Source organism: Enhydra lutris, unplaced genomic scaffold, assembly GCF_002288905.1.
Source record: "Enhydra lutris kenyoni isolate GAN:26980312 unplaced genomic scaffold, ASM228890v2 scaffoldscaffold35, whole genome shotgun sequence".
NCBI classification, from domain to species: domain Eukaryota; kingdom Metazoa; phylum Chordata; class Mammalia; order Carnivora; family Mustelidae; genus Enhydra; species Enhydra lutris.
In genome coordinates, this window is record NW_019154119.1 from 2,433,652 (window position 1) to 2,453,850 (window position 20,199).

General features: G+C 39.5%; 1 protein-coding gene across 1 annotated transcript in view; it reads right to left on the reverse strand.

Annotated features, from left to right (window-relative positions):
• LOC111154106 (selenoprotein I) overlaps positions 1–20,199 on the reverse strand; it is a 36,235-nt gene that overhangs the window by 4,866 nt on the left and 11,170 nt on the right. The window contains exons 2-8 of the mRNA XM_022513494.1: positions 15,823–15,891; positions 15,239–15,347; positions 13,326–13,400; positions 8,609–8,871; positions 7,571–7,679; positions 2,272–2,320; positions 724–904 (exon numbers count right to left, since the gene is read on the reverse strand). Coding sequence (XP_022369202.1) covers positions 724–904; positions 2,272–2,320; positions 7,571–7,679; positions 8,609–8,871; positions 13,326–13,400; positions 15,239–15,347; positions 15,823–15,891 — 855 coding nt within the window. The remainder of the gene's footprint in view (positions 1–723; positions 905–2,271; positions 2,321–7,570; positions 7,680–8,608; positions 8,872–13,325; positions 13,401–15,238; positions 15,348–15,822; positions 15,892–20,199) is intronic.

Consider the following 20,199-nt stretch of genomic DNA (forward strand, 5'->3'; position numbering starts at 1 on the left):
GTGGATTCCTTATAAAGTAAAAATGTATTAAGTTTTTAGAGTTAGAGCACAGGCTCCCTGGTTGTCAGAACCGTTAAGGTCTCTTCTCAATAACTCCCGATCTCTCCTACCTGTCTGCTGTCTTGCTGGGCCATCGCAGAGAAAGGGCTTTTAAAAAACATTGTATTTATTACAAAGTTTTTACTCCCTGTCAATCTGAAGATCAGCTGATTTTAAAATGCGTGTGTGTGTGTGTGTGTGTGTGTGTGTGTTTTCTCTCAAAAACCCCTTTCAGGCTCCCTAAATTAATCATTAGATCTGCAGCCACTTGGAAAAGGAAAAAACCATTTTCAGCATGCTCTGTCTTAAGGGTTCTAATTCTTTCAAGTTTCTAATAGAAAATATCTTTAAATTAAAATCTGCTTATTTTTAATACTATATAAAATTTCTCAAATCATCAAGCTTTGTCATATATTCCTTAGATATATTATGACTTTTAAAAGAAAAAAAAAAAAAACTTGGGGTGCCTGGGTGGCTCAGTGGATTAAGCCTCTGCCTTCAGCTCAGGTCATGATCCCAGGGTCCTGGGATCGAGCTCCACGTTGGGCTTTCTGCTCGGCAGGGAGCCTGCTTCCTCCTCTCTCTCTGCCTGCCTCTCTGCCTACTTGTGATCTCTGTCAAATAAATAAATAAAATCTTTTAAAAAAATTTTTTTTAATTAAAAAAAAGAAAAAAAGATCTTACTGTGATGTTGGCAAAGGCTGTTCCAACCATAAAGTAGAATACTCTTGGATGCAACTCTAAAATATCTGAAGGCGACTGAAGGATCCATGCTGTAGACAAAATGAAGAGCAAACATGGAGAAAAAAAGGGAACCATAGCTTCATAGACTGAATTGTGTTTCAAGGTGTTATTTTTATAGCTTCTGAAAAAAAGAAATCAGGTAATACAAAGAACATTATTACATATAAAACTTACACTGCATTTGTAAATTTTGTAGTTTTCAAGGTACTTTCACACTTACTCTCTTACTTTACACTCACAATACTCCCATAGCACAAATAGAACCAACATTACTAACCCCATTTTGCAGACAAGTTAAGTGACGATGTGAGAATTTAAATTTACATAACTTGCTACCAAGCGGCAGGGCCAGGACTAGCATGTAAGTCTTCTGAGCCCTAGTCCCCTGTAATGTAAAGATGCACAAAACTTGATCTTTGTTTTGTGAGATTTACAGTCCAACAGGAGAAATAAAATGCGCACAAAACACCACAAGGAAGTACCTCGGAGCGCAGCTACGATACAAAGTGACAGAGAACCCACCAGGGGAAGACTGCACTGAGACCGCCCGTAGCCTGTCTTGGTATCTCCAGCACACACTCCGAGATAGGTCTGCTCATCTGAACAGAGCCCCAAATTCTAGTCTGGCTTCTGCTCCTGATTACACAATCTTGGATGAGATACCGCCCAATCAGGACCCCATCCTTAGAAGATGAGGAGAAAATGTCTCCAACTCTAAGGCCTTCAGAGCCTTGAATTTGATGGTTTCTATGAGTGCCTGCCAGCTGCCATAAATAGGGAAGATTCACAGAGCTTGGCTGGACACAGATAGGATCCTGCAGGACAGATCTGAGGGCTGAAGGATGAAGTGGGAAGTGTTTCAAGCAGAGGAACAGTACTAGAGGGAAGTGGGAGCAAAATTACCAAGGAGGGAAACAGCAAAATGCATTCAGGTTCCCTACATAATTTCAGTGTGGCTGAGCAAAGGTGTAGAAGTGCAGACCAAAGAAACAAAACACCACCCAGGAAACTCCTACCTAACCCTTGCCCCACTTCTCTGGCAAGAATTTTCATATAATGCTACCTGGAAGTCAGCAGAGATCAAGGGTTAGGTCCTAAACCACACAAGTTCAGAAATTTTATGATCATGCTGACTAAACTTATACAGAATCAACTTATAAAAACTTATAATCAATTTCTAAAAAGAACATAAACCTCTCAATATTCAACAAGAACACTCACCTTCCCAATTCACTCCACAAAAAAATGACAAATGGAAGACTGTCTGGTGAGCCAAAAGCTGTAACAAAAGCACCAGGAGTTCTGTGCTGTGCTTGAACTGAGTACACAGCTGCCACCGTAGACCCTACATGACCCTGACCTCATTCCAGATTCAAAAAATAGGTTTCAGAACCTTTCCAAAATGCCCAGATCCCAAAAGTAAAACAGATCCTAAAATTCATCTAAGTAACGATTTTCACATTTCTTGCCCAATTAAGAAATACTTACCTGAAAAAGTTTAATAAACTCATTGGAAGAGTCACACATAATGCACAGCCTAAAAGGAAGAATATTTAAATTATTGTTATTATTATTCAAGAGTGATTTTTTATAATTTTCAAATACATACAAAATATTTAATGCTTTTAGACCCAATAATTCGCAGGTTCAGGTTGACTTTCATATTGAAATTAAATACACTTCTGAACATTTACAAGCAGAAGAGTAGCAGTATAGCTCGCTGATTCAGAGCAGAGGTCAGGGGCCAGATGGGACTTGAACCTCGGTTGTGTCTATAAGTTATGAGATTTCAGGCAGATTAACGTTTCAGTGCCTCAATTTCTTCTTTTGTAAAATAGACATAATAGTACTGACCCCGTACGGTTTTGAGAATTAAATGAGTTATTATACATAAAGACACCTGGAACAGTACCTGGTGTACAGTAAATTGCACAAGTGTGAGTTACTGAAAGAGGGGCTGATTCATGGATTCTGTGGTTTCCCATTTCCACTTATTTTTATCTCCCTAGCATTCTGAATTTCTCCACCCACCCCTAAGCATACACTGGTTCTTTCCCCTCAAACCCGAAACTAAGGACAGTCTTCCCAAGAAGCCCTCCCATTGCTTCTGCTGCCCTCGCTATCTCTTCTCTTACTCTCCCCTATGACTCACCAGACCTTCCTGTGGCCTTCCTCAGGACTCATTCATTCTGCCTTCCCTCTGCAGAAAACTGTACTCTGGAATTTACCAAGTTCTCCTAATGATCAAATTCAATATTCTTTCTTCACTCCTGACTTCTAAGTAAGAGGACTCTGTTGACGCTCCACTAACTGCAATTCTTTCCTGCCTTGGCCTTTGTGATCCATTCTCCCAGTGCTGTTAGTTATCCAACCATTACATGTGCTGTCCTTTATTGGCAACTCTGCCTCCTGGCATATTCCTAACTCGGCATTCAACTGTGCTTCTATTCTCCCCCAGGGAATCCTCTCTTATAGCTTTAACTACAAGCTTCCTACAGATGACTCCAAAATCTAGTAATGTACTCTTGGGCAAATCAGATGATCTCTCTGAGCCTCAGATTCCACAGTTGTACAATACAGATGGGTTAAATGACTTCCTAATGTCCCTTGCATTTTTAAAATTCTCCGATTCTACAAATTATAGAGATGTAAATTCCTGATTTTTTTTTTCCTCTGTCACAATCCAAATTAACATCTGTGGCAAGTTTCTGGCTACATCATTTGGGTATTTCACCGTCACTCAACAGATCAGCCCTAGCCTGACCACTCCAGACTCCCGCTGACTGTACTTGGCTTGGGGTGGGAAGGTGGTCAATGTAGCTCTGAGCTTAAGGATCAAAGACAGAAACACATTCCCTCAAAACGACTCCTAAGACATTTTGCTAAAAACAGATGAAAAGACTAGAATCCACCAAACAGAAATCTCATTTGAAAAGATGAATTACTCTGCCACTTCCAAGCCCAACTGTGACAGTTACCCAAGTTAGAAGAGCCCAGAAAGAAAGGAAGACAAGCTGACATCCTCAGAAATTTTTAGCAACTGACACTGTGTCAAGTTGGGAAGTACTGGTAGGGGAGCCGGAGCTGGATTAATTAACCCAGAATCACTATAGCTCTGAGGTGTTGAAAATAGGCTGACAGAAACTTGCAAAAGATTTGCTACCAAGAGTATTTTTAGTTTAAAATATCTTAAAATAGCTTTATCTTAAATACAGCAGGCATAGAGGAAGCCGGGCTATATATAGGTTGCCAAAGAGACATACTGTATCTTCTATTTCTCTTCTAAATAGCACCTAATGTACTTTCCATAAAAAGTACAGGCATACCTCAGTGAGATTGCGGGTTGCATTCCAGACCATCACAATGAAGTGAATGTCACAATAAAGCAAGTCACATCAATTTTTTGGTTTCCCAGTTCATAAAAGTTATGTTTCTACTATAATGTAGCCTATTGAGTAAAACAGCATTATGTATAAAAAAAATGTACATGCCTGAGCTAAAAAAAAATACCTTATTACTAAAAAATTCTAACCATCATCTGAACTTTCAGCTAGTCATAATCTTTTTGCTGGTGGAGAGTCCTGACTTGAGGTTGATGGCCGCTAGAGGTGGAGATGGCTGTGGCAAGCTCTTACGATAGGAAACAATGAAGCTTCCCACACTGACTGTTCCTTTCACAATCTCTCTAGAGTCTGCAATGCTGGTTGATGGCATTTCATCCACAGAACTTCTTTCAAAATAGGAGCCAATCCTCTCAAACCCTGCCACTGCTTTAATCAACTCAGCTGATGTAATATTCGAAATCCTTTGTCATCCCAACAATCTCCACGGCATCTTCAACAATGGATTCTATTTCAAGAAAACCACTTTCTTTTTTGGTCTGTAAGAAACAACTCCTCATCTGTTACAAAGTTTGATCATGAGATGGTAGCAATTCAGTCATATCTTCAGGCTCCACTTCTAATTCTCCTGTTATTTCCACCACAGCTACTTACTTCCTCCACTGACGTTTTAAACCCCTCAATGTCATCCATAAAAGTCAGAAATCACTTCTTCCAAATTCCTGTCAATGTTGATTATTTTGACTTCTCCCCACGAATAGTGACACCTAGAATGGTGACTCCTTTCCAAAAGGTTTTCAATTTACTTTGCCCAGATCCATCAGAGGAACACTTTCTATGGCAGCTACAGCCTTATAGAAAAGTATCTATTTCTTCAATCCTAAGACGTGAAAGTCAAAATTACTCTTCAATCTCTGGCAGGATGGATGCTGTGTTAACAAGCAGGAAAACGACATTAATCTCACTGTGTATCATCATCAGAGCTTTGGGTGACCGGGTGCTTGTCAATGAGAAGAAATATATTGAAAGGAATCCTTTTTCTAAGCAGATCTCAAGAATGCGCTTAAAATATTCAGTAAACCATGTTGTAAACAGATGTGCTACCATCCAGGCTTTGTTGTTCCATGTAGAGAAGACAGGCAGAATAGATTTAACAAATTCTTAAGGGCCCGAGTACTTTCGGAATAGTCAATGAGCGCTGGCTTCACCTTCAAGTCAGCAGATGCATTAGCCCCAAAAAAGAGAGTCAGCCTGTCCTTTGAAGCTTTGAAGCCAGGCATTGACTTCTCCGCTCTAGCTATGAAAGTCCTAGATGTAATTTCCTTCCAGTATTAAAGTGGTCACATCTAGATGGAACATCTGTTGCTTGCGTAGCCCCTTCCTTAATCACCTTCCGGATAATTTGCTGCAACTTCTATGTCAGCACTTGAGGCTCCACCTTGCGCTTTCATGACACAGGTAAGTCCTCTTTCCTTAAACCTCATGAACCAACCACTGCTAGCTTCAAACTTTTCTTCTGCAGCTTCTTTACCTCTCTCAGCCCTCAAAGAATTGAAGAGAGCTAGGGCCTTGCTTTGAATTAGGCTTTGGCTTAAGGGAATGTTAATTGATCTTCTACCCAGACCACTAAAACTTGCTCTGTATCAGCAAAAAGGCTGTTCTGCTTTCTTACCACTCGTTTATTCAGTGAGTAGCACCTTTCATTTCCTTCAGGAACTTTTCCTTTGCATTTACACACTTAGCTATTTGGTTGGTGGCGGGATGGGGAGGTGCTGGCTTTGGGCCTATCTTGGCTTTTTCCTCACTAAGCTGAATCATTTCTAATTTGTGATTTAAAGTGAGAGATGTTTGACTCTTCCTTTCACTTGAATGCTTAGAGGCCACCGCAGGATCACTAACTGGCCTAATTTCAATATTGTGTCTCAGGAAATAGGGAGGCCTGAGGACAGGGAGAGAAAAGAGAGGGAGAGCAGGGTAGGTAGAGCAGTCAGACATACCCAACATTTATTAATTAAGTTGCCATCTTATATGGGTGTGGTTTGTGGGGCCCCAAAACAATTCTAATAGTAACATCAAAGATCTCTGATCACAGATCACCATACCAAATATAATAATGTAAAAGTCTGAAATATTGCGAGAATTACCAAAATATGACAGAGGGAGACATGAAGTGAGCAAATGCTGTTGGAAAAACGGCGCTAACAGACTAGCTAAAAGGTTGCTACAAACCTTCGATTTGTAAAAAACACAGTACTGCAATGCACAATGAGGTGAGTGCAACAGAACGAGGTACCCTTGTACTGGGAAAGTGGCTTTATTTATTTGTAAAGAAACGTGGGCTTTTGCTTTTTTTTTTCAGAGAGAAGAATTCAGATAAACTTATAAACTACAAAGAAAGTTATATGCCTCTTAAAGTACCCACTTAACATTCAAAAATGTATCTCACATACCAGAGGATTCCATCTTATTGTTAAATCTGACATTTAAACATAAAATGCAGCAATATTGCCACAGGACCTGTCACTTAAAACGATTCGCTATGTGGCGGGGAGTAAAAAGTAGCTAGCCTTTTCAAGGCAGAGGATTCAGTTCATACAGAAACCCAAGAATGAATATTTGGATTTGGAAGAACAGCGGGGTTCTAAAATATCTGTAGTTTAGGGCCACAGAAAAAGGCCCAAATCACTGCCTAAAAGCCAGGGCCTAACGCACCGCTTTCTCAGCTGTTTCTAAACCCTACCCAATGCCCATTCTATTACCAAGGTTCACTGGTAGTGAGAGAGCGGGTTATTTTTTAGACAAGGGAACAGAGCAATAGCCAAGAGTTTGCTATTTTACTCCTACAGAGGTCCTAAAGCCACTCCTAGTGCCCCAAAATCACAGCCCCAAATAACTTCCTCCTTGCCTCTTTGCATAGGAAACACTCTGCCTCCCGTAGATATCCTCTCTCGCTAAAATCAAAAGGGAAACATTACCATGATCAGAAACTTCTACCTAAGAGCCAGTGGCAAAAGAAGGAGAGTATCTGAGAGGAACAAAGGCTCAACTTTTGGAACAGATGTATTATGAACTAATCGCTACCTTTCATCTATTCTACTTCCTACAAACTAGTGATCTTCAACTTTGAGATAGGCATGAAATCTATACCAATGTGGATCTATACTAAGTGTGGATCCTCTGGAACAGTCTAGACTAGTTTAAATAGTTTACAAGGTTTATGTGATTTTGGTATTTATTTCCTTCTGACTAGACATAGTGCTAAACAAAAAGACCAAAACACAGAAACCTCGTTTTCCTTACTGGTTTGGTTGAAACCAGGACTGTAGGGTCGTTCTGCTTGCTGGAGGGTGTGGGAGAGGGGGAAAGGTGGTATGGCTTGTGATAATCAAACACTGGCTTCAATAATAAAGTCATGTTAAAATAGGCTTCAACATGGAGCTTCTTACCAATAATCATTGCAGTGAATAGGTCTCTATATAAGAAATTAAACAGGAAAGGTTCATACCAGGCCTCAACTCCCACAATCGCAGTCACTATGTAGACAAAAGATATAGTCTGGAAGGAAAATGCAGACAAAGGCATACAGAGGCATTAACAGCTGGAAAGATCAGGGAGCCAATAATGCAGTATGCAGCCTGAGTCTAGTAAATAGCTTTAGTAAAAGCAAGAAGTACACTTAAATTCGATACTGAGGCAAGTCTTCTTGCCTTTAAAAATGTCTTTTTCTCAGCGAACAATGCCATAAAATAACTAACTTCTAAACAAGGTAAGCAATTGGCCATAATTTAGAACACTGTAAGGCCCGTCAGGATTTGGTTAAGGCACAGGATGATCCAATTTGCCTACCCAATCACTTTCTTCACACACACTCCGAAGTCTGATGCTCTACTGGGGTCTTAGGTGCAAATGGACAAAATGGCAACATAAAAAGCTGGTATTCAAAGGCAGGGAGAGTTAACAGCAAGCCTATTAAGTAAGAGAAAACAAGTATCTCTACTCATTGAAACATGGGCAGTAAAGGCAAAAAAGCAACAATTACATGTGCATATCTTTCTTTACAAAAATCAACAGTTCAAAGGAATATTTATTAACATTAAGAAGCTAACCATTTTTTAATAATAATGACATTGTGACTATGGTTTCTTAAACAGTACTCTTACTATTAGAGATAGATGTAGTAAAATACTTATCACATCCTATCAGGAATTTCCTTTAAACTAACTGGGAGGAAGGGGATACACGAAACTGGACTGGCCATGCAGCTGCTGAAGCTAAGTAACAGGTACATAAGGGCTCACTATGCTATTCTACTTGAAAACTGCTCATAAATAAGCAAGAAATAACACAAGATAAAAAGGAAATTTTTAAAAAGCACCAAGTCAGTTCTAGCCAAAAAAGCCTAAGGGCTATAAAGAAGGAATGACAAAAGCTTGTCCCCAAAATTCATGGCAATGTTGAAAATTTAAGGCAGGACACGCACTTACCACTTGGCTAATGTCATATCCCCATGGCAGGAAAAGAATCCCTGTGTTATATTTTTCCCAGTGGGACAGGATGAAAGAAAACAAAACTACCCATAGCAGGAGATAGAGAACAAAAACACTGACACCAGACGGTCCTCGTCCAAAGATGGAATATACAGTCACAACAAAGTAAACACATGACCAACTATCCAGGCCATGGTCAAAAAGCTCCCCTAAAGGGGTGCTGGAATTCGTTCTCCGGGCTTGCTTTCCATCCACACCATCTGCAACAGAAACACATTGAAATGGGAAAAGGTCAACATCTGTACCAGTATGCAGAAAGTCGTCTTTAATAAACTGGAGAAACACAAAACAAAACAGATCAGCACTATTACAGGAATGTTAATTAACTAAAGAATAGCTACCAGCCGATACTTTTTATAAAAATCCAACCTTCAATTCCTACAATTCAAAGATTTCAGAAATAAAATCTGTAATTTCTCAGCATATAATCTAAAATCTAAATTCAGGGCGCCTGGGTAGCTAAGTAGGTTAAACATCTGCCTTCAGCTCAGGTCATGATCCGGGGGTCTTGGGATCAAGTCCTGCATTGGGCTCCCTGCTCAGTGCGGAATCTGGTTCTTTCTCTCCCTGTCAAATGAATAAATAAAATCCTAAAAAATAAATAACTGAGGGGCGCCTGGGTGGCTCAGTGGGTTAAAGGCTCTGCCTTCAGCTCAGGTCATGATCCCCAGAGTCCTGGGACTGAGCCCCACATGGGTCTCTCTGCTCAGCAGGGAGCCTGCTTCCTCCTCTCTCGCTCTCTCTGCCTGCCTCTCTGCCTACTTATGATCTCTGTCAAATAAATAAATAAAATCTTTTAAAAATAAATAAATAAATAACTGAAATTAAAATACATTACATCACACTAAATGGTGTCAATTTTAGATCTGAGGACAAAGCATCGTAGTTGGGACTCTGAATTCTTCCAAATGAGCCTAATAACTGAGTTGTTCCACTAGTCACAAATTTTCAACCCTTCAGAGAATATTCCATAGTTACTCATTACAACTTATCTAACCACTCCTTGCTCTAGGATCCAAAAACACCCTATGCTTCAGTCCTAACGCCTATTTCATCTTGTTTGAAATTACAGTCATTTTGTCACAAATGTACACTTTCACAATTTATTTTTTTATTTTTTATTTATTTGACAGAGAGAGAGATCACAAGTAGGCAGAGAGGCAGGCAGAGAGAGAGAGGGAAGCAGGCTCCCTGCTGAGCAGAGAGCCTGATACGGGGCTCCATCCCAGGCCCTGAGATCAGGACCCGAGGCGAAGGCAGAGGCCCAACCCACTGAGCCACCCAGGCACCCCCTACTTGCACAATTTTAAGTGCTTTCAGAAAAGGCTTTGCACGTAGAAGGCATTCAGGAAATATAAGAATGGATTAAAACCATTCAATGCACTATTCTTGACGCTGTGAAGATTACGAGAATAATCTCAGAATAAACTAAGTCTGTGTCCTCAGTCTACAACTGAGAAAGGAAACAAAATGTGGTAATTAAAGATACAGTACATCCCAAACCACAGGAGAGGACAGAAAAGGGACAAGTACCCTTCAGGCTAAGAACATCAAGAACGGCCTTCCAGACCAGATGAAACCTGAGTGGAGACACAGAGAATGAGTTGGATTTCAGTAGATAAGAGTATGCTGTTTCAGGAGGAGCGAGTGCTGGCAGCAAAAACACCAGATGGAAAAGCACATGAGTATTCAGAAAATGCCGAGTAGCTCAGGATGACCAAAGAAACCAGTCTGTGCAAAGGGCAGTAGGGAGGCTGGAGCAAGTTCTATAGTTTCAGGGAGGACAAGGAGCTACTAAAAGGATGTGAGCAGGGAAGTTAAAGGGTAAAAGCCGTGATAAGCTTTGTAAAGCCGCCGCGGTCATCGGGCGGGAATGACTGGCTGGAGCGAGCACACTAATCCGCAGGCCCACACGGACATGGGATCCAGTGGGAATGAAAGGCTGGAGGCAGGTGAGATATTAAGAAAATAAAAACGGCAATGCAGTAAAAGGTGATCAGGGAGGCTGAAGGACTGAAAGATCCTCTCCAAAATTTCCCATCTGGCTAACCAAGAGGGGTAGGAAATAAAGAAGTCCGAAGAAGGAGCATGACTGGTGTTAAAGAGGCTGAGTACAATTTGAGATGCTAAAACTGAAGTGCTGGCAGAATTATGTGCACAGTAATATCAAGCAACTCCACCTAAGGCACTCCCTAGCAACTCAGAAGACAGACGAGGGCTAGCTAGATACACAGGAGTCATCTCCACAGTGGGAAGGATCAGGACTGCCAAGCGAATGAGCAGAAAGAGAAAATGAAGGATAGAGCACAGCGGAACACCTTCATTTAGGGGCAGAAACAGAGGAGCTGGGGGGCTGGGGCGTGTAGGGAGAGAAGGAGGGAGAAGGAGAAAGCCTAGTTAAAAAGAAGAGTCTGACGCATAGCTCTGCACGCTTGTGCAGATCCAAGCACCCCGCTGAAGAAGATTCCATTCCTGTGATCTCCAGGAACTGTCAGTCTAGTAGGGGAGACATTATTAAGCAGCAGCAGCAGCAGCAGCAGGTGAACCATAAAAAGTTTTCCTCAAAAGAAATAGTTTTGTTAAGTATTGGGCTAATTGTAAAGATTCAGATTTAAGGAATTAAAAATTCCTATGATTAATGTGTTTATCTTACTCGCTACGGTACTATCCCCAGGGCCTACCTCAGCTGGTGGCAAAGAAAGCCTTGAAAAATACTGCTGAAGGAATAAGGGAAAGGACGAATCCCAGATACCTGCCCAAACACTGCAGATCTCTGTTATACAGTGTTGGGAACTTTTTTGCCCTTAAGTAGCTTAAATATTTCCACAAAGTCTTTTCTCATTATTTGCTGGCTTAAATTCCTGTTTGTGGTGCAACTCCTGGGCAGTTATTACAAACACTGAAATTCATGGACTGCATACTAATTAGGTTTTGTACATCTTCTCACTGAACCCAATACAGCTCCACAAGTCTGGATATGTTTCAGAAAAAAAAAATTTTCTTTTTGAAAGTATTCAGGGCATATACCATATATTATGAGAGGAACAACTCAGGAGGACCTAGAACAGCACCTTGTAATCAAAGACATTAATATTTCTGCAACAAAAGGTAAGGATAGTCATACTAGTAGAATAAAGTGTATACATTGCCTCACATTAGTTCAAGGCAGTTTTGCAATAAATAGTTCATGTTTGGTCAGGATTTTTGCCAAAATCGTGGACATGAAACAGGTAGGTGGTAGAGTATTATCTACAAAAGGCTCTTTTTTTTTTTTTTTAAGATTTTATTTATTCATTTGACAGACAGAGATCACAAGTAGGCAGACAGGCAGACGGGGGGGGTGGGTGGGGGGGGCCGGCGGGGCAGGTAAGCAGGCTCCCTGCTGAACAGAAAGCCCGATGTGGGCTCAATCCCAGGACCCTGGGATCATGACCTGAGCCAAAGGCAGATGCTTTAACCCACTGAGCCACCCAGGCACCCCGTCTACAAAAAGTTCTTAAGATATGCTGTTAAAAGCCAGAGCCATAGGCCAGTCTCGCCTTTTTCCCTATTTCTCTCTATCCTTGGCAACCAAACCCTATAGAATTCTTAAACCCGCTCATCTTTAAGAACAAATGTACAAAAGCTTCCACCTAAAAATGTTGTTTTTCACTAAGCTTTCCCCTAATTGTTCTGTACTTCACTCTCTCCTTCCCCAAACTCTTGCAGCTCTGGTCACCTGCAATGTCAGCATTTAATCATGTACCAAACTATACTGGCTTTATGAGTGCAAGTCATTTTTACCTGAAGAGATCTCAGCAACTTGAAGTCAGGGTCTGGTATTTTATATTCATTTAAAAACTATATACTGGGTGCCTACTACATGTTAGGCACTATTCTAAACACTGGGTAGCCCTCAAAGCTACGCACATTTTAGGGCAGACAGACAAGCAGGTCACGCGGCGTTAAGTACCACGGAGAAAAACAAAATAGGGAAGGAGAATAGGAGCAGGCATGACAAGCCATGCAGATAATCCCAATAAAAAGCATTCTTGGCCAAAAAGATAGTACGGCCTAAGCAGACTACCCTGACCACCCCTCCACCAAGTAAGAATTGATCACTTTCTTATTCTCCCACTTATTTTTGTTTTCCCACTTTGCTCTATTAGGGCAGCTCTCAGTATTCCACAGTTATTTGCTATGTCAGTACTGCTTCCCAAACGTAAGGCAAAAATGATGTCTTATTCCAGCTGTGGGTAAATATTTTATGTGAAGAGCCAGACAGTAAATAGCTGAGGCACTGTAGGTCATCAGAAGCCTCTGTTGCAACAACTCAACTTTGTCTTTGTTGCAGAAAGCAGGCACAGACAACATGTAAAGGAATACACAGAGCTGTGTTCCAGCAAAACTTTACTTATAAAATCAGGCAACAGGCCAGAGCTGCGCTGTAAGGGGCAGTGTGCCAACTCCTACCTTATTCTTTGCATTCCCTAGCAATGAGTGACAATATTTTCCACAGAGAAACTCAAAAATATGTTTATATTGAACAGGAAATTAATAAACCCGAGTTAAAATGAATTAAGCATAGGAGAAAATGTTAACTTAGTTGCTGACGGCTCTCCCTGCTGACAGATTCACCAGCCATTGAGTATATGAGCGTTTGCCAATCCCTTACCGAGAGTGTAGGCTATGAAGTTGAGGACACCCACTACAATCCACACCCAGTCGGGCACGTGCTTGTAACCTGGTGCTGCAAAGGAAAGCAACACGGCTTTTAACACAAAGTACACATGTTCTACCATACCATGTGCTGCCAATGAGAAATATTTCTACTTCTTAAATAGAAGTTAAAGTACCTTGTAATATATTTTTAATAAAGAATTAGGTGGACATTAAAATATATCACTAAACTGACAAAACCAAAGGAGTATCTCCCCAACCCTTATTAACAAGAGGACTGAACTTTAATCTTAACTCAAAACTGATTGTCCATCTTTACTTGAAAATTACTTATGTGCTGAGAATAAAAATTAATATTTTTGGAACTTAAAAGATGCCTGTGTTTAATCTGATCCTTGTTGTTTGCAATTATCCTACAAACATATTGAGCCTTCAATCTGTATTTTTTTCATTACATTATTAATTAGCTAAACAAAAGACCTTTTCATTTGGGTATAGATGGGTCACCTTCACTGGATGATTTGGCATCAGAATCATTCTGAAATGTCTGAACCTCACGATTGCCCTCTAAGACAGAACAACTGAGAATCAGGAGGTCTGGGCTCCAGTCCCAGCTCTGTACTCAACCGGCAGTGTGACTATGAATATACCATTTAACTCTTCCTGTCTACTTACCAAATATACCAGGACTAGATGGTTTATCTGGTCCTCTAGGTTCTATGACTTGGGGAAATATACATAATATTCACATATTTTTAGCTCTCTTAGTAACTAAGCAAATAATGTTAGAATAGTGGGAAAAAAATATTTCCAGTTACAAAATAAACTTTTGAGGATGTTCTGAAGATTAAAATACAAATTTTTAGAAACTGTTTAATATCCAAACCATGCTTAATAAAAATTTAATCTTATTAATTATGTCATACTTTATGAACTTCAAAAAGTTGCCATTTTATTACATGTATAGAAGACATAGCTTAAAATTTGCATTGATAGTTAAGCAAATATATAATTCCAATATTTAGAATTTCTATAATATCAAGTCATAAGTTTTTGAAAATCCGAACTTTCCTACAAAAACAATGTTTTCAGTGACTGTTAGTTTCTCCAGGTCAGTCCACAAAAGTCTGCTAAACACACGACACAAATGAATTATAACACTAAAACTCCTTACCACATCATTTATAAGTATTCTTATTGGAAAATATATACTCCAACTTAGAATGCAAGATATGTTCATCTACCTCCATCTTTCACTTCCTCTCAACTCCATCAACTGGCTGAGCAATGAGAATCAGCTCTATCTCCCACTTATCCCCCCTTATCCCAAATACAGCCAGATTCTGTCCTGTGGTCTAGGGCAGAAACAGGGTGAGGGAGAACAGGAAGACAGGAACAGATGTGAAAGAAGACTTCAACAACGTTTAAGAACCATTTTCAGAGGAAACTCAAAAGTATTAAAGGCAAATACGGATGCTGAGCAGAGGGAAAGAGAGATAATCTTCAAAAGGGGGATTTTTCTTGCATAATTAGAACAAGGGAAGGGATATTTCTGGAACTGTTAAGTATGCTGGACCCTGCTCATATTCACTTTCAGGCAAAGTGTCATAATCCTAATTTTTGTCTTCTTATAAATCCAATTATTCTTTATTTATCAAAACCTCATTGCTTTTTAGACAGCATATCTAAATTAAGGAGCCAAACTGGTTTCCAGAACTTAATGGAAACAACCATAACAGACTGTGAAAATACAACTTACTTAGCTTTTACACCCAATTCCTAACATTTTACATACTCTTATGTAAAACTTTCCCAAAATACAAGCATATGAATAGAACCAGAAAATAACCACATCTCATTTTTCTCCATTTAGACATTTTAAATTTTATAGTAAAGTAGTAATCTTACCTGAAGCATAAAAGTCAGGATCAAAGTATGCCATAAGTAGGAAATTGAATACAACCAGCAGAAAGCCAGAGAAGGTTATCAAATTTGGAGCCAGCCAAGTAGGAAATACCTATTTTTTTTTTTCAAAGTAATTACAAAATAGTTAAAGTAAAGGAATCTCTCTGGCCACGACACAAGATGCAAATTTAATTCATAATAAAGGCTATAAACTTGAAAGATCATACATATATATGTTATATATATTATATATATATTAAAATATAAACCATAACATCCACTGATTAAAAATAAGCATCTTTCTTCTATTTTCTGTATTTTAAATAACTCTATAATCAACAAACTTTTATAATAATAACATTACATTTACTTAGGAAAATTTTAAATTCATTTTATAAAAATGATAAATTCTAGCTTATACGCCAACAGGGAGATAAATCAAAAGGTATGTGACTAAGGGAAAAGAAGGATGGGAGAGCTAGCTTCTCTAGATATCTTTCTTATTAAACAAACGGTTGCATCCATAACACTCCATAAAATATTTAAAACTTACTAAAATATAAGTACAAGTCTATTAATCATCTTACCTTGACTATAGTGTTCCAAAATGGATGCATGACGTACAGAGAGAGTGGATTGGTATCCACAGCACTGTACTGTTAAGAAATGAAAGAAAATATTCAGTTATCCTTGCACATTAGCAAACAGAACAGTATTTCTGGAGTGAAAATAATATTACAAAAATAACCTAGAAACTATGTCTATTTACATGATGTCCTCATCTAAATAACAAAACTGGAGGAACAATATAAATGGGACAAAGATGGTCAAGTACAGCCAGATTTCTTTTTTCATTCATTCAACTTTTATATGTTACAATGTTTCAGTAGAGAAATTTATATTGCTTACAAGACCTCACTTACAATGCAAGATCAAAATGTGCACACTGTATACATTGCAACACAGACTTTCTCCACCTCCTCATACCACCACTAAAACACTTACTAGACGTGCAACTTTGGGAAAGTTACTTAATCTCTGCCTTAGTTTGTTCACCTGTAAACAAGGAGCACAGCTTCTTCCTCAAAGGACTGCCATAAGAATTAAGTAAATTAATCATATGCGTGAAACACTTAAAGTAGTACCTTGCCCACAGTAAGTGCTATGTAAGTACTAGATATTCTTAAATGTTTTTTAACCACCAAAGGATGACAGATCCCTTTACAGCAGAAAAACAGCTTGCATAAATAACCAAAGGAAGGTAAGAACAGGTTAGGGTTCTGTGGTGATCCAGTTTATTCCCTAATTATTGAGCTATTTAATAAAAATTCAAAGGAAATTTTAATAAATATCTGTATTTATACATACATACATACATACATATAATTTTAAGAGTCACATCAATGACTTATTCATCAGATACACACACACTGGCGTACCCGGCATGTCATAAGCACTCCACTAGGTGTGGGGAAGAAGAGATCATTGGTAAGGGATAATTCCCACCTCAGAGAGTGGGAATACCACCTAACTCATCCAGCTGACATTTAAACATCACAATAGTCCAATGTCTGAAAAAAGTTTTGTGTTTTATAGTAACGCTTAGTATGTCCATGAAAGAGGTAGTAAGCATTTGAATCATCTAATTTTTAAAAAATCATAATTAAAGGTCAAAACTTCTTCCTGAATGCTTCCAAATATGCACGAAATCTTTTCTCATCAATGTTTTAAGACTCCAAAGTGTGATCGAACAAAAAAGTAAAAGATCATACATATATACCTAGAAACTATGTCTATTTAATCTGGTGCTGGCAAAGACAGTTAACTAGCAAGTCAAATGATTCAGCAGACTCCATGTCTGAGTGCCTCCCTTTCTCCAACCCATTGTGCCTGAAATGGGATAACTGGGACAACGGATCTGAGCTAGACCGCGAGAGGAAAACGGTGAAGATCCCGGCGCGCCTCTGCTGGCCGCAGGGACAGGCTGCGCAGCCAAGAGACTCTACTTAAATGCGAGTTATGTTCTTCCTAAAATCACCCTGCACTTGCACAGTTTCCCACAGGTTACAAAGCTTTTCCACATAGCAAATGTCACTGCATCTGAACCTCTGCAGAACGAAGGGGTCCTCAGCTGACAGGACTACGTGGATTTAAGTCTTCGGACCTAAGGACAGGGAACCAATAGAGGCTGCCAATGACAAGGGGGAGGGTCCTGATTTCCACTTACAGGAGCCAGCATCCAGACCGACTTGACTAGCCAGCAGGTCAGATAAATGGGGAAACCACACATTTCAAGCCCACCGTCTACTGCGAAGTACACTGTAAGAAGTCCAAGTCAGAAGGAAACTGTTTAAGACATCCCATGAACACCGAATACAATGTACAAAGTATAATGTTCTTAATTCAAATGTTTGCTGAATGAGCCTCATTCAGCAGCTTTCCATAATTTGAATTCAGATCTAAAAGAAGGCCCTTAACTGGTGGAATTTTCATTTGAAAAGCTCCTCTTTTTAAATTCTGAAGTTCTACCTCGAAATTTCTACTTCAGGAGACCAGAAGTATGAAAAGAATGCAGAGCTAAATACAAGGTCAGTTTGCCCAAGTAAATGTTTCACCTTTAGCTCAAGTACAGCAAGAAAATGTAAAAGGAGATCACAAAAGGTAGCAAACAATAAACCTAAAGAACACTCTGTGCTCTAGCCTTATACACCCGAGTATGTTTCGATATCACATATCACTTAGTATAAACAAAGAAACTTAAAACTGTCTTGTGAATCAACAGGAAAAAAGAATCATTCAAACTTTCCACATGCATGAAAAAATAAATAAATAATAAACTTTTAGAGATGTTAAACTAGATTCAGGTATTTGTTAAAGCTTATTATATATATTTTTTATTTTCTGGTGGAATGGTATATATCTGAACACCTGAACCAGGTAGATAATCCACTGTTAAGGCCCACTGTGGCTTGCCTGATCTCCAATCTGCAAGGCCAGATGAAGCTAGTGCCCTGGAGAAATGCTTGAAAACCATAGCCTGGGTTTGAGAATCATTCCAAGGCAAAATCTCAGAATCACAAGGGTTCGGAAGACACCTGACCCTCATCAACGCAAAGAGGTAAGGCAGACATGTGGCCTCTTTTCAAATGCCTCTGGTGCCAAAAAACTCATTATTTCCAGAAGCAAACCCAACCCACGTTAAACCAACTTTCTATACACTAACAAAACCCTCTCCTTGTTCCATATTTTCTATCCTGTTTTCATACTGCTTTACAAAGTTAAGCAGACAAGGGTCCAATTTTTCTTCCCAATAACCCTGCTTCAACTATTTGAGGCCGCTCCCCCGTCACACCTGTATCTTCTCTTCACCTGCTTACACATCTCACATTCCTCTTGCTGTTCCTCTTGCCATGCTTTCAATCTTCTTCTCATCTAGGTCTTGTACTTTAGACCACAAGCTGGAAAGCTTTTTATGGAAAGCATCGGATAGTAAATATTTAAGGCTCTGCAGGCCATATGGTCTCTGTAATAAACACTCAACACTACCACTGAAGCAAGAAAGCAGTCACACAAAATAGGTAAACAGGGGCGCCTGCGTGGTTCAGTTGTTAAGCGTCTGCCTTCGGCTCAGGCCATGATCCCAGGGTCTTAGGATCGAGCCCCGCATGAGGCTCCCTGCTCAGTGGGAACCCTGCTTCTCCTTCTCCCACTCCCCCTTGCTTGTGTTCCCTCTCTCGCTGTGTCTCTATCAAATAAATAAATAAAAATCTTTTTTAAAAAAAGAAAAAGAAAAGAGTAAACAAGTGGGCACAGTTGTGTTCCAGTAAAACTTTATTCACAAAAACAGGTGCCTGAGGGCTTTAGTTTGACAACCGGTGCTCCAGGAAATCCCAATTTGTTATTAAACCAATACAAACATGATCCAGGGCATAAGAAACATTTCACGTGGTGCATGAGTAGAGAGAACATGCCCATAAGGCCCTCTTCCTCAATATTCCTCTGATACTCAACATACTAATTTCCTACGGCAACAAAATCATTCTGCAGACTTAAATACGAATGCTCAGGTGGACTACTAAGCCACCTTTCTCCATGCTAACGTGAGGATGACTGTTGGAACCTAAGGACAAGACTGTACATTTACCATTATAACATTTCATCTTACTAGATTCAACTCATTTTTCTATCCTCCAGAGCTCTTCAGATTCACTCACTTATGCAAGGTAAGAGCTACGTCTCTTCAAAATCTCAGCATGTATATAGGTCACGCTGATAATGCCTTCACCTAAGTCTCTGTAAAAATGCTGATCGAGACAGAACTTCTAAACATTTCCCTCAAGTACATTTAATAATTTTTAATTGGGTATAGAATTCTGTCCTGCCACCTGTGACAATTAGTCTATCTTTCCCACAAGAGAAAATTTTCATAAAATCTTAGTAAGATCAGAATTATTTTAGATAACATTTTGCCAAAAATTAGGAAGTTTCAGAACTTTTTTTTTTTTTTTTTACTTCAGTACAAGTCAGAAAATAAAGCAGATTTCATTCTTCATTCATTCATTCATTCAGTAAGCCAACAGGTATTTATGACTGAGCACCTACAATTGGGCCAGGCGAATTTTTACTAGGCCCAAGTGAAGACAACGATGAACCAGAGCAGAATGTTCCCTATGTTAATGGAGTCCATAGCCCATTGTGAGATAGACAGGAAGCACGAAAACAAGGAATAATCACAAGTTGTGTTAAATACCGTGAAAGAAATAAGCAGGGTGTTTTGCAAGAGGACTCGGGGCAGAGAGTGTGCATAGTGTCAGAGTGGTCACAGAAAGCTTCTCTAAGGAGGGGATACTCAGCTGAGTCCAAGATGAGAAGACAGATAAGGAACGCAAGACACCCTATAATGAGTCAAAAAAGAGAGACCCTAAAGAGAACATGCTGTTGTAGATTCCATTTGTATCAAGTTC